Here is a 27503-nt window from a genome sequence, read left to right on the forward strand (position 1 = left end):
GGCCACCTCAGAGAGATACTGTAAAACGGCAATCTAATTATTCACACTGTTTTTATTGTTTACTCAGTGTTAGATGAACTGATTCTGAGCTCTGTTGGAGTTAATAGTGTTATTTCTATGTATGCGTGTGGGGACGTGTTGGAAACAAATATAAAAAGTTAATTTAGAGAAAAGTTCTGATCTTATTTGAAGTGAATCGGGACAAAAAAATTCATTAATTTCTAGAAGAATGCCATAGTAATTCATTTTTGTACATTTTGACCTCTATTTAGAGAGCACTTTCATTAGACACCTGATACCCCCTTTGGTATCACTCGCACCTCTAAATTTTTTTAACCCCTCAACTAGGTTTATCATTCAGTTATTAACCTTGGAGACCCCCATTTTTCATTTGAGACGTGCTAAGTACTTCTCAGTGGAGAATGGTAAAAATGATGCATTTGACCTCTTTTTTATGCTACGAAATAAACTTGAACTCAGCATCGTCTACTATACTAAAAAATAATACGAAGAAAATCACTTGACACCTGGAAATTTTAAGCATATGCTAATGTTAACAGTGTTTGGACAGTGCAGTGAACAGGGCACATTGTGCATATTTAGGATACATATTGTCCAAAAAAATCCCTCATGTATACATGACAAATGTGAGCCTGTTTTACCAGGAGTTAACTAGCTAACCAGCTCACTGTTGCTAATGTTAATAACAGTATTAAAGTACAGTTGTACATTAGCAGTGAGCAATATCAAAAAAGTAAATACTGGTTAATAACTTATCACTCTGATCCATCAACAAGTCCTTAGTTTTGTTGAAGGTGTACTAGTCAGTCTGAGGTTCAAACATATAAGACTGCACTTCTCCAAAGTGGCCTTTATCCATTTTTAATAGAGTAGTACATCAAAGATGTGGGACACTGGAAGTAGGGGTGTTCAGGGGGCTGCAGCACTCATAGATTTTAGGATTGTTTCACTGCAACTGCTAAAAATAATAGCAGAAAAGTAACAAAAAAGCTGAACTTTTGAGTTTGAGATAGAAAATCCAGGAGTCTCAATGTCTACACTCTTAAAAATGATGGTTCTTTAGTAAAGAAAATGTATAACACTCAAAGAATGAGTAAAGGTTCTTTGCATGGTAAAATGTTTCTTCTTGGTATTGTATATAGTTCTACATAGAACCTAACCGGTAAAATCTGAAAATAACAGCGTGAAGAGTTTGTAGCTTTTGGGTCAAATAACACACAAAAACCAAATTTTTTTTGCCTTTTCTGGCCACTGCACACGCACAGATCTCCACAAGGAGACGGGGCTTTCCCTCTTGTGGCTTAAACAGCAAGCTGATTAGCCTACTTGATCGGAGGGTGGGACTTCCTTCATAAATAGACACCATAATGAGCATTACAAGCTTTTCTATTCATATTTCAACCGGAGACCTGTCCCCTCCTTTATAACATCTCTGGTGTAGCTTTGCTTTGGGTATGACACCTCACCTCATGTCAACAGTGTGATTGGTCAGTGCTCATTTGCACAAAGTTCATACAGCAAGAGAGAGCAAAGACCATTAAATGTGCATTAGTGGTTGTTGTTTTGGTTATATGTGCACATCTGTGTATCATCGCCTCTCACTACAATCTTGCATGTTAAGATACATTTAAATGCAAATTATCCAATTCAAATAAAAAATAAAAACGCATAGTGTTTAGCTTGTTGTGAGGATGTAGGTGACCTACATACTGCTAAAAATGTAAGCGCTCCCAACTTAAAACACCTTCCTGTATCCCTGAAAGAGGTAATAGCATTTTTTATAACTAGTGATAGGGAGTAAAGTCAAGCTGGGATGCAGTTTACAACAGCATCCCAGCTTGCTGACACATAAGAACTCCAGCTCAAAACTACTAGAACCTAAATTTGTCTGACACTTGGTATAATTATGAATTTTCATCACATCATTGTGATATCTAGCAACTCCAGAGAGGTAAAGTACAAGACATACGTTGTCTCTAAAGAAAAGTGTAGTCAAGGAGTCAACTCCATTGACTCCAGCTAGTATGAGGAATCTACTCCAGTAAACCCAGAGTTATCCATCACTGAGTGTAACCAGCGTAGTGGGGGGAAGAAGTAGGGTTGGAATGGTTGGAGGACATGGGATGTTTCCAATTTGCATAACCACGCATATTCATGTGTCTGCAGTCTTTATGAGGGTAAAGCTGTAGAGGTGCCCCTAGGTGATTTTGATAGTGTCTTGGGAGTGAAAATGATGTAATAAAAACATTTAACAATTTATTGTTCAGTTCTGTTTTATAGATTATTCGTGAATGCCTTCATTTACACATGTATGGCTACTTTAAGGCTTATTATTCAGTAAATACTCCAAATTATTCTGCACAGCCATATATGGGTCTGAATAAGGGTCTTTTTTGCCTTTTAGATGCTGATATATATGTGTGTGTGTGTGTGTTGTTTCAGGTGATTCTGCGGGTAGATGTGGAGACCCTGGTATACCGGTGCATGGGATCCGTCTGGGCGAGGAGTTCTCCTCAGGCAGTGTGGTTCGCTTCAGCTGTGAGCCAGGCTACGTGCTGCGGGGGTCCTCAGAGCGCACCTGCCTGCCCAACAGCACCTGGCTGGGCACACAGCCCGAGTGCCAGGGTGAGTGTGAGCTGGAGCAGCAGTGCTGCAGGGAACAGGCCAGTGTGACTGTGTGATTCATCACAGCAGCAGCGGAAACACTCTGCGTCTTCTGAGATTAAACACACTATGCTAATGTCTCAGCCAGGGACTTATTCCCTCACTCCAAACTTCACACAAATACAGACGGAGGAAAGAGAGAGCAGGAGAGTGTTTCTTCTCCCCCTGTGTTATGCACTCAGCCTCAGAAGCTTTACTGTAGTTTTTCCAGTGGTGCAGTATCACCTGGGGTTGTACACATGTTTTACTCTCCTCTGCTTGTTTTCCCTTTTTTCCTCCTCACTAACTCAACTCGCTGCAGTGCGAATCCCAAAGACGTGTGATGGACACCCCCCCCATCCCTGGTCTCTTACACACCTCACTGCTCTTTGTCTCTCTCTCTCTCTCTCTCTCTCTCTCTCTCTCTCTCTCTCTATCTATCTATCTATCTTTCTATCTGTCTATCTCTTTTGTCTATTCTATCCCTCTGTCTTTGTCTTTCATTCTTCTGTCTTCTCTTCTTTTGTCTCTCTCACTTTGACTTTCTCTCTCTATCTATCTGTCTTTCTATCTATCTCTTTTGTCTATTCTATCCCTCTGTCTTTGTCTTTCAATCTTCTGTCTTCTCTTCTTTTGTCTCTCTCACTTTGACTTTCTCTCTCTATCTCTCTCTCTCTCTCTCTCCTCTCTGTTTCTCTTTTGTCTGTCCTCTCTTCTTCAGTCTCTGTCACTCTCTTACTCTTTCTTTCTCTTTCCCTCTTTCTTACTTTCTACTTTTCTTTAACTCTCTCGGTCTCTCTCTCTCTCTCTCTCTCTCTCTCTCTCTCTCTCTCTCTCACCCTCTCTTTATTCCTCTCCATCTCTTTTTTACTCCTTTTCTCTAATCTTTCTTTCTTTCTTTCTTTCTTTCTTTCTCTCTTCTTCTCAACTCCCTCTTTCTCTCTCTCCTCTGTCCCTTTCTGCTTCCCTCTCTTTCTTTCTTCCTCTCCTTTATCTTTCCTTTAACTCATTGTCTGTCCTCTTTACTTCTGTTTCTCACTCGTTTTCACTCTTGCTCTTTCTCTCTTTCTCTATCTTCCTCTCCCTATCTCTCACTTTCTCTTACTCTTTCTGTCTCTTGTATCCTCTCTTCTCTCTCTCTGTCACACTTACTCTCTTTCTTCCTCTCCCTCTTTCTCTGTATTTCTCTCTTACATGCTGTCTCTTTCTCTCTCTCACCCACCCTTCTGTCTTCCTTCCCTTCTCTCCCCTCCTCCACCTCAGAATCTCTCTTACTCTCTCTCTCTCTCTCTCTCTCTCTCTCTCTCTCTCTCTCTCTTTCTCTCCCACTCTCTCTCCAGTTCGTCCTGCTCTCTCTCGCTCTCCCTGCATTGCTATTCCACTCATGTCCCTCTGGGTAAAGCGCCTGCAGAGAAAGGGTTGTCAGAAGAGCAGAAATACCCAGGTTAATTACCCGTGGGGACATGGCTGCCATTTCTCTCTCCTCTCTCTCACCCTCACTCTCTCTCCGCTTTAACTCTTTCCTTTATTTGAAGGAATGGCCGAAAGCTTCTCTCTTGAAAATTCACATATACTGAATATCTAACATCTGCATGCCTTCTCTTCCTTTACTTATTTGTGCCTGCAAAGTTACAGGCTAGTGCAAATACATGCATGTGCTCAAGTGTGGACATTACTATACATGTGTATACCTTGATATTGATTTAATTCTCAGGCCACTGTAATCCACACCAGTGCATCCAAGTCTTACAGCAGTGACAGTGCAGTAGTGGAGTCCTGTGTACATTTAAAAAGAACAAATCGATAACAAACTAAGCTTCCAATCATTCATTTACATTCTAAGTACTACTTACCAGCATGTAGTCTTAAGGACTAAGGTGAGATCAGTCCCTTGTTAGTGTCTTTAGAAATGTGCATATAAAGAAGAAAGTCAGGGTGTAAACCTGTTTTTTGTTAGGCTTTATTTACAAATAGGAGAAATAGGAGGAATGGCACAAACTCAGAGGTTGGTTAGCTATAAAAATCCATTCCGTATGTAATTAAGATGGACAGCTCTTCAGGAGACAGAGATCAGTTCATTGTTAGTGTCTTTAGAAATGAGCATATGTGAAGCAAAAGTATGTTAGGCACTAAACTTGTTTTTGCTTTAATGGCTTTATTTATTAGTGTGAGAAATGAGAGAAATGGCACAAACTGAAAGCATTTAATATCTTAGTAAAATGGAGAGCTCTAATGTCTACCCAAGTTAGTTGCAGCACAAGTGTGTGTGTAAGGTGTTCTGTACTGAAGTAGATGCAGATGTAAGCTGAGCCAGACTTCACTTGGGCAAGAGGGAGCCTTCTTATCCCTTTTGCACAATAGCTAAAAAATGCGCATTCTGCCTGTTTTGGAGAAGGTTGTTCAGTTAAACTATGGTGGAACATATTTCGATTGAACTGTAAATGACGTACAAAACTGGAAGCGACCTGGATTCTCGTCTTTGTTGTTGAGCAGTCAACATTTTTTGAAAAACACATTTTTATTGTGCGTAAATGCCATTTTTTTATTGTGTTGTACACAGTTGTACACATAAGCTCTTCGTTTTATCTTGGCAAGGGGTTCTCACCCCTCCCTCCTCACTCCTCATTGCTCACTAGCAGCTTAACACAGTAGCCACGTAATAATCCGACTAACAGCTCAATCGCAATAGAACACGTCCATGTACACACTTCAATCAGAATAGTCTAGGTGGGTAATCCTGTAAATAATCCATTAAATAGAAGAATAATAGCCGTATAAACGCCTGTATCTGATTACATTTCCAATTGGAACGTGTAAGTACATTCTGTGCATGTACGTTTGCATAATAACATAAGTTTATAACGTTCAACATGGCAGGACCAGAAACTGGTTTGCAGAGGAGACGAAGTTTATGCTTTGAACTTTAAAAGACGGTGGTGGGACGGGCGTCCAGCTAATGTGTCTCAGAGCACGACATGTTCCTCTCGCCTTCTTTAATAAGTACATGTGAAGTACATTTTTTCTGAGTCTGACATAATTTTAACCCAATTAAAAACACAAGTGCGTCACCTGAAAACTCATCTCACTCTGACATCTTACTCTAAGTGGTACTCCACGCATGTGTGTCATTTTGGATGGGATTACTTGTAGTGAGCGTGTAAACAAAGATTTTCCATGAGATTGTTGAGTAGAGTGAGCATATAAACACCTCAGTCTTAATCTGTAATCAGAATGTATTCAGTCGGACTGGCAAAAATCTTTGCATGTAAACATAGCACAATATTGGGGTCGACAGTGTCCAGTTAATCTGATGACAGCGTTATAAGGAAAAAATTTTATTTGATTATACTAATTAAAAATATCCAAGTCGCAGGCCTGCAGAAGTCTTTCCTTATGTATCATTGTTAATACATTCAGGCTTTAACGTTTCCCCTTTAACTCGTTAAAGTCTGCAATGCTACCACCACTGTGTAAAGGAGGCACCGTTTTGTTGCCCTTATTGTTGGATGTACTGAGCGAGCATATGCACACATTCAGATCTCTAAGAGCTTAATAATGATTTGAAGGTGACTGAAGTGTGAAATATATTCCTGTTCATGTTTGAATGCTCAACTAGTAGTTTGTGACACAAATAAAACATATATTTTACAGATGTTCAGCTTTTTTTCAAGTATGCAACAGCATCAATGAAAAATCATGTAATTAAAGAAAAAGAGTAGATTAAAATGCAATTATAGCTGTTTTTCTTCATTGGCAAGAAATGGTTAATTAATATAATAGGATATAATAACACTTCATACTAATTAAAAGCCAAATTAAGGAACAGCTATGGCAAATGGCTGGTACCAGCTTAGTGGGTTAAGGCCTCACAGCAGAGCTACTAGCTTTAATCACACTTGGGGCACTAGGGATATTGACTCGATAGCAGAGGATTTGTGAAGTCCCTGCCCTTTCTCTGACCGCTGCCTTTGTGCCCTTGAGCAGGGCTCTTAACCCCCAGCATGCTCCACAGCTACACGGCGGTCCTTTCTGCCCTTCCTCTACCTCCAGCACTGTAGCCTTGGGAAAGAGCAGGCTTTGCTCAGTGGCACTACCGTGATTAAATAAAGGTTAAAGCAGGGTTCATCTCCCATTAGTCATTTACATTCCTGCTACATTTATGCCCCTGATCTCCCAAAGACCTCTGAGGCTCAGTGTGTTGATCTGTGTGGTTTTTAAAACTAGTATTTCTGTTACACATGGATGCACAGACACACCTGCACAAATCCATGTATGTTCACCTAGCTCCATTCCTCAGGGTGCTTTCACTATAACATACTGTTCCTTAAGCAGGTTCTTTCCACAAAAAGTCACTTCTTTGAAACCACTTCAGTGACTTTTTGTGGAAAGAACCTGCTTGAATACAGTGTTCTGATTAAGGTCATCAACCTAATGACCATGACACTAATGGCTCATTCATATTGACTCAGGATGCTTAATGATCAGTTTGAACTCAGGCAGTATAACCTGCTAATTCTACAGAAAATACTTGTGCCGTTGATTATCAATGTCACCTTTTATGCATCTAAAGCAGAAATGAAAAGATCTGCATGTGTTAAACATGATTACTTGCATCTTACAGCAGTGATGCAGTAGTCTCTAGAGTCTCCACTCTTAAAAAAGATGGTTCTTCAAGAATTCCTGAGTAAAGAAAATGGTTCTATGTAGAACCATGAACACTCAAAGAACGCTTTACATGATTAACAGGTACTTTGCATCATTAAAGCGTTCTTCACATTGATGGAGAATGTGGTTTAAAAAAAAGGTTCTATATAGCACCAAAAAGCGTTCTTCTATTGTTATAAGCTTGTATCATAACAAAAGCAGAACCCTTTGGTGCTATAAAGAACTTTTAAAAAGGTTACATATGGAACCATATACAACACATTCTCTATCAATCTGAAAAACGCTTACATGATTCAGAGAACCCTTTAATCATGTGAATGGTTCTTTGAGTGTTCATGGTACTATGAAGAACCAATATCTTTACTAAAGACCTCTTGAAAAAACACGTTTTGTTGAGTGATGGAGTGAAATTTTCCAGTTTAAATATTAGGAAAACCTGCTTCTGATCAGGTATCTTGAAGGTGGGAGGAACTTCTGAAAATCTGCTGCCGCTTTGAGGTGGATTTTTGGTGGCAAGTTGTTAGATTTTGTGCTTAATTTGTTTTTTAGCTGGTGAATGCAGAAGAGAGGAAGATAATCAGTGTTAATGTTAGGAAGCCAAATATCTTACTGCAGCTGCACAAGTGTAGTAACCCTACTTTAAAACACGAGAATGTACAACTCAAACAAATGATTCATCAAATAAGGTGGATAACAAGCAGAAAGTTAAAGTTAGCAAGGTAGCTGGCTATCCTACCTCAGTCTACTTTTAGGGAGGATAAAAAACTTGTTTCTGGCCTCCATTTGGTGCTAAATAAAGATAGAGTCATTGTTTTCTTTATACTTTTGTTCTACGACTGAAGTAAGAGTTAAGTAATTCTAGCTTGGTGGTATTTATTAGCCTGTAAATAAGTGGGTAGGGTAGCAATCAGGATTGGTTGACACCACAGGTTCCTAAGGGTTGTATGATAATGTTGCATAATGCCTGCTGGGTATTGAGAGTATGTTGTTGAACAAAAACATAAAAATGATATAGTTTTGTGAATCTTGTCAAACTGATGTATGCTGAGCTACAGAATACTGCAACATGACAAATAACATTAAAATCGAATTCTCTCTCTCATTTTCTCACTCAGTGGTGTCTTGTGGCAATCCTGGCACTCCTCGGAATGCTCAGATCCAATTCCACGATGGCCTGGTCTTCTCCCGCTCAATTACGTACTCGTGTAGAGAGGGCTATTATTCCACCGGCCTGCTCACCCGCCACTGCACTGTCAATGGAACCTGGACTGGAGACATGCCTGAGTGCACAGGTACCATCTAACCATCACCACTACTGCTCTTAAAGCTCTGCGCGGGGTCGGGTAAGGCTTTAGCTGCTGTATAAGGACACAGTTTCACAGCTCACTGTCTTCATACATTATGCATCCGCAAAGCTCCCAGTGGCTGTGCTTTCAAAGAACGTATAGGCAGAGGATGAATAAGACTTTGTCCAGATGAAGCCTTGGATGGTGTTGTTTTGCTAGCCCTGGGCGTGAGCTGATCAGAGACACCTACATCGCCTGCGCTGAAGCGATATAGAGATTAGCACTGTGCTTCCTCTTAGCATCAGCCAGTGTGCATAGCCTTGCTCATGACACACAATGGAGAGAGCTCAAACTTTGAGCTAATGGAGGTCACAGCCAGATATTATGGCTCCAGGTACTCTGGTTGGTTTCTCTTGTACAGAGCAGGATCTGGTGGTGCTGACTAGAGAAAGTGGTTACTGTCTAAACTGCTGACACTTTATGAATTGTGAAATTTACCTTTGTTTGAGTTAAATTGGGATGAAATGTGCTAAAGTGGAAAAGAGGCTATTAAAAAGGATTCCTAAAACAGTTCATTAATTTAGAGGTTTCAGTGGTGAGATTTAATGAGGTTTAGTGTGATAAAATATCTTGCTCTCCTTTTTCATACCTTCTCAGTGAGAAATACTTTCTCTGTTGCTTTTTTATCTTCCACACAAAGAAGCCATATTGGCCATGCTTGGAAAATGTACTACTGTTTGTTGTGATTTGTGCTTGTCATCATATTATCTTTCTTTTTCCATGTCTAGTTATTAACTGTGGGGACCCAGGAGTACCTGCAAATGGTCTCAGACTGGGCAGTGACTTTACCTATGGCCGCACCGTCAGCTTCCAATGTTCTCCAGGCTTCACCATGGATGCTGACCGTGCGTCCACTCTCATTTGCACAAAGGACCGCACCTGGAACATTACCAAGCCTGTGTGCAAAGGTACAGTTCTCGTCATACTGCTCTAAAACCCAACCATATCTAGGACTAGCCACTTTTGGTTTGGTAAACAATAATGACTGATCAATGCTCCAAATAGGAAAGAAATGAGCAGGAACTGATTACATTGTCTTTTACGTTGATTTTTTGGTTGGCACTAGAAGTCAGCATTATGACAAAATATTATCATTATTATGGTAAATTTTGTTATAGTGATGAATTTTGTTATCGTGATGAACAGTATTCTTTTCTGAGGATGTTGTAGATGTCGTCAGTATTTAAAGAACACTAACTTGTATTTGGTGCAGTACAGTGGGTGAGATGTTGAATAAAAATCGTTGTATCCAGAGTTTTGATGGTAATTTTTAAATCTGGCACCAGTAATGCACTGTGTCTGTCTGTCAGTATATCATTATACATACAATGTTTCATGAAAATGTCTTTAAGTAGTGTGACATAATATCTTTTCCATACCATCCACCCCTAGCTAGCACCCATTTTCACAGCTAGTTCCAATGCCAGTTTTTTTTTTTTTTTTACAGCCAAATGTTTATTAACCAAAGATCTTTTGAATGCAGCAGGCAGCAAAGTTTATTTGCCCATTAGCTGATGTTCGCAAAATTGCAGACTAAATGCAGCTTTTACATCATCAAATCACAACAGACCACCCAAAAATAAATAAATCAGATTCTGATGCTGGCTGATTTCAATCATGCACCCCGTTTAATTTTATTTATATACCAGGAACGATGCACACTAATGAACTGAAAGGTAAATGTGGCAGTATTTGCCAGCAGGCTAAATTTAAACTGTAATACATGAGCACTGATGTAAATCATAAACAATTCAAATAAACAAAACACAGTTAACATACAGACAGACTAATATTACATCAAAAGACACATCAAAGACTTTTTGTTGTTGGCTGTTTTATTTTATTTATTGTAATATTACATGCAGGCAAGTCTACAGAGCAATATGCAAGCTAATGAAAGGTTCAAATTTAAAGAGATTCACTCTCCAGCCACTCTGTTTTTATTTATTTTTTTATCATCTGTGTTCTCTTGCAGCTATTGTCTGTGGAGCTCCACCCAGTATCCCTAACGGGCAGGTGGTAGGGACAGACTTCCAGTGGGGTTCCAGCATTAGCTACACCTGTAACCAGGGCTATCAGCTCTCTCTGCCCACCATCCTCACCTGCCAGGGCTCCGGCAACTGGAGCGGAGAAAAGCCACAGTGCTTCCGTAAGTCTCAACAAAATATTCAGAACATTAGCTCTGCATCTATTTCACACGGTCTGTTTGCATCGCACAAAGCTGGGTCTCTGCTTACATCCAGGTAATAGTATGGAGTCACTGTTTATATCCCATGTAACATTTTCTCTGTTGCAGCTGTGTTCTGTGGGGATCCAGGGATTCCAGCCCAGGGCCGGCGTGAGGACCGAGGCTTCACTTACCTCTCTTCCGTCTCATTCTCCTGCTTTCCACCACTGGTTCTGGTTGGGTCCACGCGAAGATACTGCCAGTATGATGGAACCTGGAGTGGGACCCAGCCATCCTGTATAGGTAAGGGGAAGAGGTCTAAGAATGTGTCAGTGAATCGTGAAACACTGATCTGAAGTTGATGATTCACCTGCATCACTGTTAGAGTTATAATTATGATGATATTTAAGTTTCTGCTGAGTTTTTGCCCAGAATAAAACCCACTGAAAAAAAAGGAATGCATTTATTTTATTAAAATGTGTACCCAATTTCTTTATGAACAAAATATATTACATCACCACACAATTATTGCCAAAAGTAAGTAAAGTGATGGATGTAATATGTTTTATTCATGTAGATATGATGTATACATTTGGATTGAGCAAATCCAGTGCATTGCTTTTATCAGTGTTCTCAGTTTTTTAGTACAAATTTTTCAAAGCTTTATTAATGTCTTAATATGATGATAGTTTCTCCAGTCTTATTTTTAACAATAATTCTGATTTGTGATTCAGATAATTAAAGCACAATGATGAACAGACATCATTCAGGCACAGCTTGTGTTGCTAAATCTGAAACTAATGGTGAAACATATTGAGATTGTTTACACCTTGCAAACAACAAGTACTTCATGCCCAGATCACATCTGGATTTACTCTGTCCAGAATCCACCTTTCAAAAATGCCTCCCTAGTGTGACCAGCTGAGATCCGATTGTACATACATAATTTCCCTTTACTTCTGTTTAATTTTTCCTCATTACCAAATCAAATCAAAAAGCTTGGCTTGGACACTTTCATCGACTCAGAGTGCAAGAAGGCTTTTCATCTGAGGATAACTCTGGCTTCTCATATCCTCCGCCTTGCGTTTCCTTGTTTATCGTCTCACCTGCTAATTAGTGCTCGACAGACACACACACTTATGTAATTGTATGCGGATATGGAAAATGTATTTCATTGCACTTGGGTTAAAATGTGATCATGATCCGTTTCTGTCCACCTCCGAATGTGGTTTAAGTGATCTAATTGTAATCCGACCACGATGCATTTACAGGCTTTTCATTTGTTCATTTGAAACCTGAACACAATCCAGTCACAAAAAAAACACAGGCTGAATACACAAGGTGTAAACAGCCTCACTGAGCTTGTTTTCTGAACATAGATTACACCTAGTCTTAGATTCAGCTATACAGTGGGGATTATTAATTAAAACGTATTTTAGTCCAGGACTGGGCATACTTTGTGCAAACTTGGCCCAAAATGTTAGTCTGATTGCACTTCAGAAAACATTTGGAACGTCATATTTATTGCGTGTAGTCATTTTAACTATGAGTAATGCAGCCCTTGTGGGCAGCTGCAGGTTTAAATATGGCATGATACAAGTGAGTGTGATTGAGTACTTGGGGGAATATGTTCTAGATCCCAGTCACACCAGCTGTGTGGATCCTGGCACTCCTCTGTTTGGATATCAGAACAACACTCAAGGCTATCAGGTATTAAAATATTTTATTAAAAATAGTAATAAATACTGATGAAACTGTTCTTTGTACTGTTTTAAATTAAATTGGTCCTTTTTGTTTCAGATTGGCAGCACAGTGTTCTATAGCTGCAGAAAGGGCTACCTGCTCCTTGGCTCCATCTCTCGGACCTGCCTGCCCAACCTCACTTGGAGTGGCATGCAGCCAGAGTGCATTGGTAAGTAATTTGTTCTCTGATATGAAGCTGCCTTCGTTTAATGTGCCCTACTTTACTTCGTTTTGAGATTTCTTTTGCTCTCTTAGCTTTATGCAAGTATTTCCCACACGGTTGATGAATAATGCAGAACAACTATTTTTGTATTCAAGATATGTCACTCCAATAGAACTTTACTTGAACCCTGTACAGAGTGCATTTAGGCTTACCTCTCTTCTCTTCTCTTCTCTTCTCTTCTCTTCTCTTCTCTTCTCTTTTCTTCTCTTCTATCCTCTCCTCTCCTCTCCTCTCCTCTCCTCTTCCCTTCCCGCCTCCCCTCAGCTCATCACTGTAGTCAGCCCGAGCTCCCAGCACAGGCAGATGCCAGAGCCATAGAGCTGCCATCTCTGGGCTACACGCTCATCTACACCTGTCAGCCTGGCTTCTACCTGGCAGGGGGCTCTGAACACCGCACCTGCAGAGCGGATGGCAGCTGGACCGGCAAGCCACCACTATGTGCAGGTATACATACCCAGTGGCTTCAGACATGCAAAACATCTGCACACTTACAAATCCCCTATTGTTTCCATAATAAAAGTTAGTTTTGGGGAGTTTTTTCTTTTTTCCTTCATTTTTTACATGCATCTGCCACTTGCACAAACACAGCAGTTGTACATCTGCCTTAATATCAAATAGCTAATTGCTCAGATTTACCACATTTTGTGCTTCTCTCTCCTGCTAATGTTGATGAATTGCTGCATGCACCTGTTTCATCTCAAAAGGCTGGCGCGATCAGGGGGCTCAATTCATCATGCTATCATTGGAATTTCATACTAGTACAGCCCTGATTAGCCCAGCGCAAGCCGGCGATTTGGTTAGAGAAAATGGCCTTTTGGACTGCACAGATTGTGCTAAACATCCTACGACGTATGAATGGATTCCATTCAGCAGACATGGCTGTTAACGCGAACAAAAGAATCAAAATAGCACACAAACAATTGTCATTTCGCAGTGTGCCTTGAGGAGCAGAGTGGTACTTGCAAATTACGGTTTTGATGGATCTTGAGCTGGAAGTGGGTGAAATATGGCGCTGATAGTTTTTAAAGCTAAGCTATAAAGATGGAGGAGAGGACTGTGCTGCTGGCCTTTTTCACAGCGGAGGAATATTAACAGCACCTGTGGGGAAGCTGAGGGAGAGTGAGTTCAGGCGTCTGACAGCTAATAAAAGCTCTGTCTTCACTCTGTGTGTACAATACATCCTACTGCAATTAGAAAAAAAAGCTTTGCTGCAGCAGAGTAACATTCTGACTAATGCTGTGTATAAATCAGCTGTCATGAAGAGCATATTTTAAGGGGAAAAAGTTACGATGACTCAATAGTGAGTTAATTAGAAGATAGAACGTGGGGAAGGGAAGACAGTTGAAATTGTTTATGCACTGTAAAAAGTTGGTGTTTTAACTTAAATTTTAGTTACTGGCTGCCTTAAAATATTAAATTAACAGATCAAGAAAATCTTATGCTCTATCAGCTAATTAATTAAGTTCAGTTAAACCAAAAATTTAATGTACCCTTAAAAGTGCAAAAATAGTCCTTAAGGTCCAATTATGCACCTGAAATTAGTTTTTTTTTGTATGGCACACTACATTCACTTTTTCAGGATGTGATACGTATTTGTAAGTCAAGTTATTGCATCCTAAAAAAATAATAATTGCAACAGAATACGGTTCAGTTATTATATATAAGTACTGAAGATGCAGAGGTGAAGATGCCACCTCTGGGCCTTCTAGGCCTAATGATTTCTGAGAAATCTGTAATTTTTAGTTTACTTCTATTTAATAAAATCATCATACTTGCTGTATTTGAACTTTTCAAGTATTGTATCAATACTCTTATAACATTGTTAAGTATTGTGGGGAACAAAAGGGTTAAATTTGTGAAACACTCAGTGGGGAATTGTCCAAATAGGGTTTTTTTCTCTGTCGTATCTAGATATATAAGTGAGTTCTCCCATTGATTAAGATTTCAGGAGCTGGACTGAAGCCCTAATATGTAAGATTAACCACTAATGTAATTAGCAAATGACCACGTAATCAACCAGTCGTGTTGATACACAATGGCAGTGTCCAATTTTGGGAGACAAAAATTTCACTTTTGGCCTTCTGCAAGTCCAAGACAGGTCACTGACTATGATTACAAGCAGTGCTTTAATCAAGTCCAGGTACTTGTTAGAAATGGAAAGCAGCAGCAGCAGCTCAATGCCAGGACCCCTAATTGAAAGTGACTGTAAAACTGCAGCATAGAAGGTAAAATATATGTTAATATGTCTGTAACAAGTATCAAATTAAACATCTTCAGGGTTAAAATGTTCATGTTTAATCTAGAATCGCCATTGCAGTTAGCTCATCACCACTCAACATATCAACGTAATGCTAGAATCCGACAGGAGTGCTAGCAGAAATTGTTATCATAGAGGTGTTTTTTTATTTTTTTAACTAGTTTTTGGCTGAGTTTTGAGATTTATGGCCTGAACTGAAGGCCTAGCTCTAACAGCTGTGGTTTGCTACTTTGAAGGCACCATCTCAGTGACAAGGTACTACTGTACCTACTTTTCTGAGAGTGTAGTTCTCTTCTTACAAAGTTTAGTCCTGTGACCACTGGGATATGACTCTGCTTGGATGCAGTTGGTTGATTCTGGTAATCAGATTAATGACTGTTTCATTTATGGCTCATTGATACTGAGTAAGGATGCTAATGGCAGTCTCCTGAAACTAGATCAATACAACATTACATACAGATTCCACAGAAAATACTGTGCTGTTGTTATGAGTAGGCTCACTGTCAGTGACCTTTGCTTTATGTACTTTATACACTATTACTCATCTAAGTAACAAATAAACTACTCATTAAACTGTAATAATTAAGCACTGCATTGCTGCTAGTAATGCTCTCTCACTCCTACGCTCTCTTTTCTCTTTCACAGCTGATAACAGACCAAGCGGAAAAACAGTTGGAACTGTGCAAGAGCCTCCCAACACGAAACTTCAGGGTAGGTCTCAGACTCACAAAGCTCTTCCAGAATAGAGTGAAAAATTTGAGATGTATGAAATAAAACATTGTTATACAGTTTCTCCTTTTCCCTCTGTCTGTTTCTCTGCCAGTGCCTAGTGGAGTGTTTGCTAAGAACTCTCTGTGGAGGGGATCGTATGAGTACCTTGGGAAGAAGCAACCAGCCATGCTGAGCATAACTGCTTTTGAACCGTTCAGCAACCGGGTCAATGGCACCCTCATGGACCACAGTGGAGTGCAGCTCAATCTGGCTGGTGAGTGTTTTCCTCCTCTCAAACATTAACCTTCCAGCACATACACTATTACCTGGCCCTCGCATGTGATGCCACAGCAGGAAGCTAATGCCTACTTGCTTTGCTCACTACTCAGGCTTGTACCACTCTTAACACTCTGCTCCCTGTTCTCTTAACATCGTTTGTAATGGTTCTGAACCTGTACTAGTGCACTCACTGAGATTATCTGTCCTCATGAAGGTACCTACAAGAGAGAGGAGGCCCATCTGTTGCTGCAGGTCCATCAGATCCGAGGACCAGTGGAGATCTTTGTCAACAAGTTTAAAATTGACAACTGGGCTCTAGATGGACATGTATGTAGTCTCCTTTATTAGGCCTGCATTTATGTCATTTGATGGATTAAGTACTTGGCTAAATGGGCACACTATTAGAAGTCTGTATTTTACAGCAGGTTTGATAGTGGTTTGCAAGGGAGAGATTAATTTACTGTTGACTTTCCCCAAAAAGAACTTTTTTGCAGGTAGAAAGTCTCGATTGCCCCCCACACCCCTATTCCCACTAAGTCATGCATCACTTTGTAGTCATAGTCATGCTCTTATAAGCATCTTAGCTGTTTTTCTCTATGGGGAGTGCCATTTTTGAAAAACTGATGCTTTTGTACCTTGTAGTAAACAGAAGCATTCCAAACATTCCAAATTTTGCTACTTCTGTGCTATAAGCGGGCAAACATTCCTATGCATTGAAATGACATCACATGAAAGTAAGGCTGCTGCTATACTTTAGTATATGCCAACACCGGATGCTCAAACTGTAGGCTACCACTGCCAAAGCAATGTAACTACCACATTTGGCAAAGCTTGCTAGCTTGCACAGGGTCTTTTGGTAAGATTGTAGGTCCATAGGATGCAACTATAGCTAATTTTTGAAAACACCATTCATTTTTCCCATAGGGAAAATGTCTTTGGCTTGGAGTTCCTATTATGGGTATGTCACTGTCTACAGAATGATGACATGACTTCAGAGGTCTATGGAAGCTTTCATTTTGCTCTGTATGTAATTGAGAATCTTTTTTTACTTTTTATTTTGGCCCTATAAATGTATTTTTACAAATTGGCCCTGTACATATGACATCCTGAGTTATAGTTTTCTTGCTGATTGATTAAATGGGAAATTCCAAGCTATAGTTTAACAAGTTAACAAGCCGTTATGTTCTGTGAGAAGCAAAATTCCATTTAGAGTTAGACATTTCATTATAAATTTCAAAGTGAACATTTTTTGACATTTTTTGCCATGTTGCATCAGCCTTGCCATGCAGTACCCAGTGTGTTGCAGAACAGATACATGTGAACAATACTTTCAGCAATACAATACAAAAAATATAGGAAATGCACTTACATGATTCAAACTTACACAATCACACATATAACTGTAGTTTGCTTGTACAATTAAAGAAATAATAAAATATGTAAACAAAGAGCTAAATGAACACATTTAAACTCAATATCATTGTCATTATCCTCATAGTTTCAGGTTTTGGGAGTTTGTAACTGCCAGCTCATCAACAAGGCCATAAGACAACTAAGAATTACTGTTGTTATGTGATATATCACTGTGCAAAAGTTCAAATGGTTTACACAAGTGTACAAATGTGAGATGGATCCTTTGAGAACACTGCTGCACTCTTCCCAGGGTGAGAAGAACAAAGAAAACCACTATATATGTACATGTAACTCTACTTAGATGAGTTTAGTGAGGAATAGAGTAATGTGAGATGCAAAGCATTTCATATAACCCTCCGAAATTAACATCTTAACCTTCTAAATCCTCTCAGTCTTGACCTTATGTTGATGTTCCTAATTGCTCTCTGATTAGAGCAAGGGAAAGAGTTTAAAGTGACACTTCAGTTTGTCTCAGTCCAAACCTCCATCATACTTAATCATACATCATACATAAACTAGAGTGAATTGACATTCACTGTCTGTTTATGATCTGAATTTATAATCACAGTTCACAGAAAAATGACTTGTATGTTTTAGATGTTCTGGCTATTTGGGTTTGAAAAATCTCCATTGTCTGAGTCTTACCTCTTCTTATTTCTGATTCACATTACTTCCTGTCTTTTAACTTTTTTTAACAAGAAGTCACAAAGCCACATGGTCCGTCATGAATTCATAGTGTCCAGCTTGTCCTTATAAATGGCAGCTGAATGACAAGCAGGCAGCTTTTTAAGTTCCGCCTTTATCATGCTTATTTCATCCTCACTGCAAATGGTAACAGTACTCTTCTGAAACTCAGTCAAATCTGCATATGCTTTCAAAAAGCTTAAGATCTTCATACATGTTTAAAGGAAAGGACATTACTATTTAGAAATATGAAAATTGGTTTGTTAAAAGGTTCTCTTACCAAAAAGCAAGTGGAACCATTTTTCTGTGTGATGGTCATTTTACTGCTCAACACTGTTATCATAGTGTGTGTTACAAGATTGAAACAGGATCTGACCTTTCAAGTCCACTCTGAATATTACTGCATCTTGCCATCATGTAAAATTCAATAACTGTTTAAAAATGTATTACAACATAGCCATATCCATAAGCCCTGTTGAGTAATATACATTATATCAGATAGTAATAAACAGTCACAGGCAAAAGTTTGAATTTACATTTAATTACATGCTTTGTTCATTTTCTAACACGAATCCTCTACATCAGGGGTGCACAACTCCAGTCCTGGAGGGCCAGTGTCCAGAACAATTTGGAGGTTTCCCTACTCAAACACACCCACTAAACCTGAGAACTAACACATAGGTCTGATCAGGTGTGTTTGATCATGTAAATCAGCAAACTGTGCTGGACACTGGCCCTGCAGGACTGGAGTTGTGCACCCCTGCTCTACATCCTCCACAGGGAGGAAATGTGAATATCTTAAGTTTTGCACAAATTTTAGTGAACAAATTTTATTTGCTGAATTTAACATAATGGGAAAAAAATAAAACATAAAATGTGCCATAACTTTTGCACAGGCCACATTATATTTTTATTTTTTACTAATATGTTAAATTCAGCAAATAAACAGTAATTGTGCATCAAAATGTACAGAAGTATGTTCTCTGTAGAGTTGACTTATTTTCCATTAGAAAATCAACTAAACCTGTCATTTGGCCAGGGGGCGCCCAAACGTTTGATTGGGACTATATGGAAAGTAAGATTAAAACAGGCTGCTTTGAATTCTTTTGGTGAAGTTAATGAAATAAAAATATTTACCTATATCCACCCATTTAACCTATAGCAGTTTAGCCCCGCCTATTCATGTTGAGGTTATAAGGAGTGAGACTGCTGTTTGAATGAGTCACAATACGGGCCAATCAGAAAAAGATAGTTTACATGTATCAGTCAGTTAAACAGCCTGTTAAATTCTTAGAGATAAAAAGTGCTTGAAAAAAAGATCATGAAAAAAGAACTACGACTGTTCTTGGTACATAAAATGACATAAATGTCATGAACAGACCTCAGGAAACAATAAAACAGAAGAACAATGGAGGATATGGCAGTTGAACTGAAACTGCTGCTTGTTACTCTTACATGGAACCAGTTCTAAGTCTTTGGGAGGTAGAGGTCTCTGTCCCCAGGGGCTTAGTATTCTCCCTGCCCTTACCCCCACATACACACACTGCAGAAAGAGCTCTTGTCTGAGGCCAGACCCCGGACTTCACACACACCTACACACACGTACACGCTATCACTCCTGGGAATAGGAGAGCTGAGAAAGTTTTTCTTTTAATTAAAACGTCAGTTAAATCATTGCCGAGTAATCGGGGCCAGACGCCCCCCCTCCACCACCAATGCACCGGAGACAAGCAGCTGGGAAAATGTAATTAAAAGTGTGGGTCATGAGGGCTTTAGTGTGGGAGTGTGTGTGTGTGTGTGTGTGTATATGTGTGTGTGTGTGTGTGTGTGTGTATACCTGTGTGTGTACAGTTTGCTTGTGCATATGCGCAGTTTTTCACTAGGATGAGGAATGGGTTAGGTTTGAAATTAAATGTCAGCAGTAAGAGGTACGCTGCGTTGCTGACACATTTACCTTTCAACAGCTCATTCTTGACATTTTGAAAATGTATTGACTTTATAATATGAGGTCTTTAATTGTTTGTTCTCTTTTCTTTACAGGTGTCATATATGGCTTCATCTAACTCCTTTGTGTATCAAGGATTTGTTCGAGGAAAAGGGTTTGGCCAGTTTGGGCTTCAGAGGCTGGGTATGTCTTTAACTTTACAGATATCAGCTGTTATTTTTCTTGTTACTTATTTGATTATGGTACTATTTTAGATTTAGATTAGATTAGTTTCAACTTTATTGTCATTGTCACAGTACAGGTACAGAGCCAATGAAATGTAGTTAGCATCTAACCAGAAGTGCAAAATACAGTATAATTTACATATAAAGTGCAGAAGGACGGTAGAGTGGTAAAAAAAATATGTAGATATGCAAGTATAAATCTAATATACATATGCACAGAATGAGTGGAGAGAATACAAGTGTAGGTTGTGTATGCTGTGAGAGCAGCATATATAGAAAGATAAGTATGCAGAGTAAAACATTTACACAGTTACACAGTAACTGTCTGATCAAATATGAATAGTGCAATAATACCAGTACATAAAGTACAAAAAGTAATGATACTAATGCTACTACTGACTATAAAAATGATAATAATTTTATTATTACTATTATTATTATTGTTGTTGTTGTTATTGTCATTATCATTTTAATGTTGTTGCTAATGAGATAAATATTTATTATAGTATCATATGTATCACCAAGTTTTATTTGTGTCTCACTTTTCCAGACATACATATATAGTGGTTTCCAGACATTAACATAACAAATTATCTATTATTATATATTATATTATTATTATATTATAAATTAGGTCTAAAAACATGCACATAAAACAAATAATTTGATTTTTATGTTCTTGTTTATATAGCAATAATACATAAATAATTAAATTAACAATTTATAATAGTTATTATTGATATACTTCAGAGTAAAGTACTTATTTTTTTATTATTATTATTAGGTTGTTGTTATTTAAAATAATAATATTGTCTTACTAAATTAATGGATTTTATTATATCATATTATATTTTATTATATTATATTATATTATATTATATTATATTATATTATATTTCATACATACCTAACCACCTTGACAGTAATATGTGCTTTTCAGTCTTAATTGCAGTGCATTTTTAGGCATAAACTGCAGGGTGTTAATGACACTCAGCTGTAAATGAGTCATCTTTCAGTTTTAGGGAATTATCAGGTAGGGAATGATAGGAATAATCCTCCATAAATCAAAAATGAAGTGCTGAGCCTGTTCTGTTCTCTCCAGTCTTCACTCCTGGTGGTAGGAGTTAATTAAATACTCCTAGCACTGCTTATACACTAGTCTTTGTTGTTATAAACTGTTGAAAGTGATTAACTCTTGTGAGTTGGGGGGTGCAGGAGTAAAGAGAGAGAGAGGGAGAGAATTATATTAAGTGGCTACTGTATGACCTATTTGTCAGAGAGACAGGGAGAGAGTGCAGAACATGGCTTGTGGGGGCCAAATCAAAGGGTCTTCTGTGAAATCCTACCATAATGAAACAGCCGTGCTTCATTTCTAATCGACAGCTGTATGCACTCCGATCCCGACTGTGCGAGAGCCTGAGCAAACAGTAGATTTATTAATAAATGGGGGCTGAGGAGTGCTGAGCCTGAGTGTGTGTTTGGTGGGGATTGTTTGTGTATGTGTGTGTGAGCATCAGAGCATTGCCTCATTTGTTGTGGTTTGATAGGCTGGCTTTATTGAGTAAGTTAATTGAATCTCCCAGTCTTTCTTGCTTTTACTTTATTGGGGAGTTTTTTGGCATTGTCTGATGAACAGGTGCTTTGTCACTCTCTTGTTGTTTAGGGAGGCACTGTGGTCTAAATTGAAAAATGAATGGCAAATGACTTCATCTTTGTAGTGTCTTCATAGCTATAATTAAAAAGTACTGTTTGCATAATGGAGTTTGACATCTCCCAAAAATGTGTCCATCTACAGAGCTTATTACAGAAATAGATGGAAAATCTAGATCTGACTTTCTTGTTCTATTTGTTTGTTTTTCCATTTGTCATTTGATTAAAATGAATTTGAATATAAGCTTTGTCACAGACTTTTCCACTTGTAAGTTAAGTCTGCGAAGTGTGAAATATTATCTCCTAGAAATAATGGATTCTCAAATGAGCTGTTGAGTAAAATTGGACATGCCCCAGTGTAGCTGAAGTCTTGCCAGAAAAAAAAGGTTTTGTTCTGAGTCTTTTCATTTTTCTTTTTGTTTTATAACAAGTCACTCTTTATGTGTCTCTTCTACAGAGGGTCTGGACCCAAATGGGGAGAATCCAGGCTACAACTTTGCCTCTAACAGCAGTTCAGTGGCAGCAGCCATTTTAGTGCCTTTTATAGCCATGATTATAGCAGGATTCGCTCTGTATCTCTACAAACACAGGTAAACACTGCCCGGCTAATCAATCATTGCTTTGTTTGTGCTAGTGAGATAACATGGTCAGTACTGTGATCTCGCTGTACACAGTGTATGTTTCACTCCAATATCAATAATGGTTCAGTTTAAGTAATCTGGATATGTCTTGTCTCACCATCAGGAAAAGACCCAAAGTACCCTTCAACGGTTACGCAGGCCATGAGAACACTAATGGAAGAGCAACCTTTGAAAACCCCATGTATGACCGTAACATCCAGCCCACAGACATCATGGCCAATGAATCCGAGTTCACGGTCAGCACAGTCTGCACAGCCGTATAGCCACCGCTTTCTCCACAGGTAAGCCCCCGAGCACTCAGCTAATGTGTTGCACTGTTTTTAATGTACCTAAACTCAAGATAATAAGGTTAACCCTTTAACCTAATCCATATCTTTATTTTTGAACTTGGTGATATATCACTCAATTACCAAGTGATCTCATTGCTCTGATTCAGCATAAACTCAGCTTTTCAATAATACCAGTTATTAACACAGAATTTAGATGTATTGTATTTTCTCGTGAGTGTGGAAACACGTTTGGTCTTAAAGGGTTAAAGGACCCAAATGTTCCTGCATGGTAAGCTTCCCTTCATAGTCCACTGAGTGCATACATGCAAACTAATGCTGCATTCAGCTTGGCTTAGAAGCTTACAACTGTGTCATTTTTCACCTCTGCACAGTCTAGCTACAAAGTGCACTCTCAGAAAAAAAAGGATGAAACTGTCACTGGGGCAGTACCACTCTTGTCACTGGGGTGGTACCCTCAAGGGTACATCTCAGTAGCTTTAGTCAGGGAACATAATCGTACCATAATCCATTGAAATTGTATTTTCTAAGTTGTATTGACTCCACACACCCCATCTGTATGTGGACAGATCTAAAGCAAATCTCATTTAAAAGTACAGATGTGATTCTTTATCACTACTGACAGTGAGCAGCTGTGTTAATTTGACGTCATGCACTGAGTTAAGAACACTATCCTCACTTTCCAAGTGAGAATTCCCAGCCAAGGGGGCATTTCTTTGATTTTTTTCTAGTCAGATGTGTGAAATTGCTAGTTAAGAGCTTCAGCTGATCACAGCATTTGCTGCAGAAATAGCCAGTTTTGAATTCACATGAACATATTCACACCCAAAAGGAGTAGCTGAAGTTCCCTAATGCCTCTAAGGGTTTCAGTCCAAACTTAACATGTTGTTCCTCATTTCAGCCTGGGCTGCTTTTTGAATGAGGCCCAATGCATGGCAGCCTATCTGAAGGTTTATTAGGCACAATAACAAAAATAGCTTGTTTAGTTGTAAGGGATAAAGAGATGTTGAAATATGGTCATGTAAAAATTAATTCTGACTGTTTTTGATACATAAAATCACACAAACCATGGGTGCTGATATACACAGCATAATCTCAACAATTAATACTTACAGTGTTGATTCATCACCTGTAGCTGGACACAAGCGAGCACTGTAAGAGTTAATTCAACCCTGTGGATTATCCTGTGTATCAAAGCCCTCAGCACACACTTGCTGTCAGGATTTAATATCTAATGTGCTTCATTTGGGAAAGACAGAAAGTTGCTCAGCACCAAAGACAAAAAGGTCATAGGCAAACAGATGAAACCCTGCACTGCAATGTGCTGGATGAGGATGGAGGCCTTAGGGCAAGACACACGGCCATTTCTTTTCTCATTTGGCATGATTCAGTGGTATCGTTTACTAGAGATTTCAGCCATCATTTCCCAAACTGCCTTTTCAGCGCGCAGTTTGTTGGACTGTGGAGTCTGAGGGGGGAAAAATAAAATCCAGTGAAAGTGTGAAGTGAAAGGCTGACTTCGTCACTCTGGCTTTGCCCTCGGCCAAAGTGGGGAACAAACTGCTGAGGCAAGGAGATGAGGACAGTCAGAAATGTTAACTTAATGTTAGCAGGAAGAAGTTGCAGAATAAACTACATCTATGCAGACTGCAGACCTGGACATGAAGTTGTTTATAATTGTCTACACTGTAAAATATGGTGCTATGAATGGACTTGGTTCAAGTGTGTATGTTGGTTCCACATGAATAAAATACATGAACACACTTACTGACTAAGTAAACTTAAAGACAAAATTGTGTTGATGTAATACGCAATATGTCCAAAACTATCCGGACAGTACCCCAGTACCCCTCTCTAATTAGTATAATACTTTAAGGTGCACTTATTGCTGATACACGTGTTCAACAGCACTCACAGAGATGAAAGCAGTGCCAGTAGAATGGGATGCTCTGGAGCAGCTGCACATGAGTCTCCATGTCCAGTGCTAAGTACTGGGTAGCACTATCCAATACCTTTGCAATATGTCAGAGTGATCCAGAACTAATCATCCAACATTAATTCCTGTCCTCACTAATGCTCTTGTGGCTGAATGCAATCAAATCCTCACAGCAATGTTCCAACATCTAGTGTAAAGCCTTCTCAGAAGAGTAGAGGCTGTTACATACTCTTTATTAGTACCTTTAATCTCAGAAGAAATGCTAAATGAGCAGATGTCTACTAACCTTGGATATATAATGTATATGTCATTCATGTGGAACTGATGTACATATTTAATGCAAGTAAATTCATTATTTTCTGATTAGCTGCTTGTTTTAACCACATAATGCCATAATGACAAAAGGTTAATCAGTTCATAATCGAATGAGTCAATCCTAAGAGAAGAAATTTCAGAACCCTGTCTTGATATTGCTTGACATGTTTTTTTTTCTTCTGATTATAACTAGTGCGTCTGTTTTTTCCCTCTCCTAACTGCATCTCTTTTTTCTCTGCCTTCTTTCCCGCTCTGATCTGTCTGACGCCTCCATCTTTCGTCTCCCCTCCTTTCTTCCTCCTCTGCCTCCTGTCTTTTCTTTACACATACGTTCATCCCCGTCTTCACAGGTTGAGGACGAGTTTGTTCCCCTGCCCACACGTGGGGCCCCACAGGCAGGAACGGGCTGCGTGGGTGGGCTGGAAAAGAAGAATGGAAGCTTATTTTCATTTTTAACCAATTCTAATTATAGCGAAAAGAGATCGCTCCCTGATGATGAGGCAGGAAACAAACAAACTAATAAAAAAAAATCTTGACGGGGAAACACAAACATGTTCCTCGGAGACGACAACAGCAGCGTCTGCTATCTGAAACTCTACCTGTTCTTACATGCGTCTGCTGTTTCTCTGGTTTTGTTTTGTTTTTTTTTTTCGGGAAGAGCTTCCTGTGGAACTTTGGCATGGCAGAGGGGACGATTGTGACACTCGATTCTGTCGCTTGCCAAAAAAAAAAGAGAGAGAGCGCGAAAAATAACGGGGTGGGCTATTTTCATACTGGGCTTTCAGTAGCAAGGGGCCTGCTGGTGCTGTTTTTTCTTTCTCTGGATGAACAGGGATATGTGGAGAGTCTTGCTATGAATGGAATTAGTGAGAGGAACACCCTGGACAGTTGGAGCTCTGTTTCACTTTTCGACATTCTTTTTTTGTCTCTCCATGGAGTGCATTTTGCCTGTTTTTTTTTCCTTGCACACTGAAGCTGCGAGATTACAGATAAACGCAGACTTTGTTCACATTACTGGGCCTCTCTGGTTGACAGTTTCACTATCAATTCTTCTGAAATTTTCACCTGAAGCCACAGAGCGTGAATTGAAGTAGAATGAGATTTTGAGGCTTATTAGAAGACAAGGGTTCTATCATTAGGGCCTCTCTCTGCTCGCTCCAGCCTGGAGCGTGGAGTGTTCTCTCTGCAGCATTTCGCCACCCTGGCTGGCTGAGATTGGAAAGCCGGTACATGCCCCTGAGGAAAGCGCTGGAAAAGAATATGAAAGGAAATGGGGAAGGTTATTTGTGTGTGTGGGGAGAGCTGGCAAGGCTGACTTTAGGCGATTTATCTTCTTTGAATTCTGTTAGTTTTCTGTTGCTTTTTTTTTTTTCTTTTTTTGCGGGTCCTGCATTTACAGCAAGGAATGTAGTGCACATTCAGGACTTGGATGACATCTGCATTCCTCCGTGTGGGCCATCTGAGCGGCGCCGTCTCCCTCCCACCCCTCATTAGTCTGCAGTGGATGTCCTGAGCACTGTTCACTGATATTTAAAAAGGCAGCCAGCAGTAATGGAGTGTTCTGGGCGCTGTGGCCTGCAGGCTTACAGAGATGGTGTTCAGAAGCACTATTCCTCAGCTGTGAATTCTTCAAGGGGTGGGGGGGGTGCTGCTGATGTCTTCTGTTTTAATTACTTTACCTTTCTTCATGGAAAGGTTGTCAACAGAACTTTTTTTCTATACACAAACAAAACAACGGCAAATACAACAAAAGAAATAACATACAAAGCACGTAGCCTGTTGACTCCTGGTCATATCTCCAAGCCTTGCATTCTAGCAAGCGCGCAAGATCAAGGCAAAGCTGAATCGACATGGTGCCAATTCGATCTTTGTGTTAGTTCTACTTCTAGTTAAGATCAAAGCAAGAAAACGTGGTATGAAATGTAATTTGTCCTGGCATACTAATACTTTCCCCTCATTTCAATAGCATTGTGTGTATTCAAGGATAAAGTATGACCTAAAAAAGACCAAAACTGAAAAACAACCAGGCAATTTGTTGACACACATTTTTCTGCAGAATTTAAGTTGGTTTAGGCTAATAGGGACCTTTGCAGATGGTACAGGGCATATTCACAACATCTCAGTCACTCCAGAATTGTGGAGGTGGAGATGGCTTGTAATAGAAAGCTGTGTTTATGATTTCGTTTCTCTCACTCTCATTTTGATCTGATATTAAGGGCAGTGACTAAGTGATAAAAAGACTGAACATCAGTCTTACTGCTGGCTGTTTATTAAGAAAAGAAGATGCTGAAGAATCCCAAAAAATAAGGGAAAGCAGTCAGTAAAGTTATGATAGGCTTTCAGAAGATAATTT

The 27503-nt window shown here is 39.3% G+C and overlaps 1 protein-coding gene across 1 annotated transcript in view; it reads left to right on the forward strand.

Moving 5' to 3' along the window:
• csmd2 (CUB and Sushi multiple domains 2) overlaps window positions 1-25965 on the forward strand; it is a 182251-nt gene extending 156286 nt beyond the window's left edge. The window contains 15 exon segments of the mRNA XM_036566374.1: window positions 2464-2646; window positions 8445-8621; window positions 9404-9583; window positions 10651-10824; window positions 10972-11145; window positions 12479-12552; window positions 12643-12754; window positions 13073-13252; window positions 15711-15776; window positions 15889-16050; window positions 16270-16382; window positions 20193-20280; window positions 22429-22621; window positions 22716-22893; window positions 25501-25965. Coding sequence (XP_036422267.1) covers window positions 2464-2646; window positions 8445-8621; window positions 9404-9583; window positions 10651-10824; window positions 10972-11145; window positions 12479-12552; window positions 12643-12754; window positions 13073-13252; window positions 15711-15776; window positions 15889-16050; window positions 16270-16382; window positions 20193-20280; window positions 22429-22621; window positions 22716-22875 — 2036 coding nt within the window. The 3' untranslated portion in view covers window positions 22876-22893; window positions 25501-25965.
• The last annotated feature ends 1538 nt before the right edge of the window (window positions 25966-27503 follow it).

This window comes from Colossoma macropomum, unplaced genomic scaffold (assembly GCF_904425465.1).
Source record: "Colossoma macropomum unplaced genomic scaffold, Colossoma_macropomum, whole genome shotgun sequence".
In the NCBI taxonomy this organism is placed as follows: domain Eukaryota; kingdom Metazoa; phylum Chordata; class Actinopteri; order Characiformes; family Serrasalmidae; genus Colossoma; species Colossoma macropomum.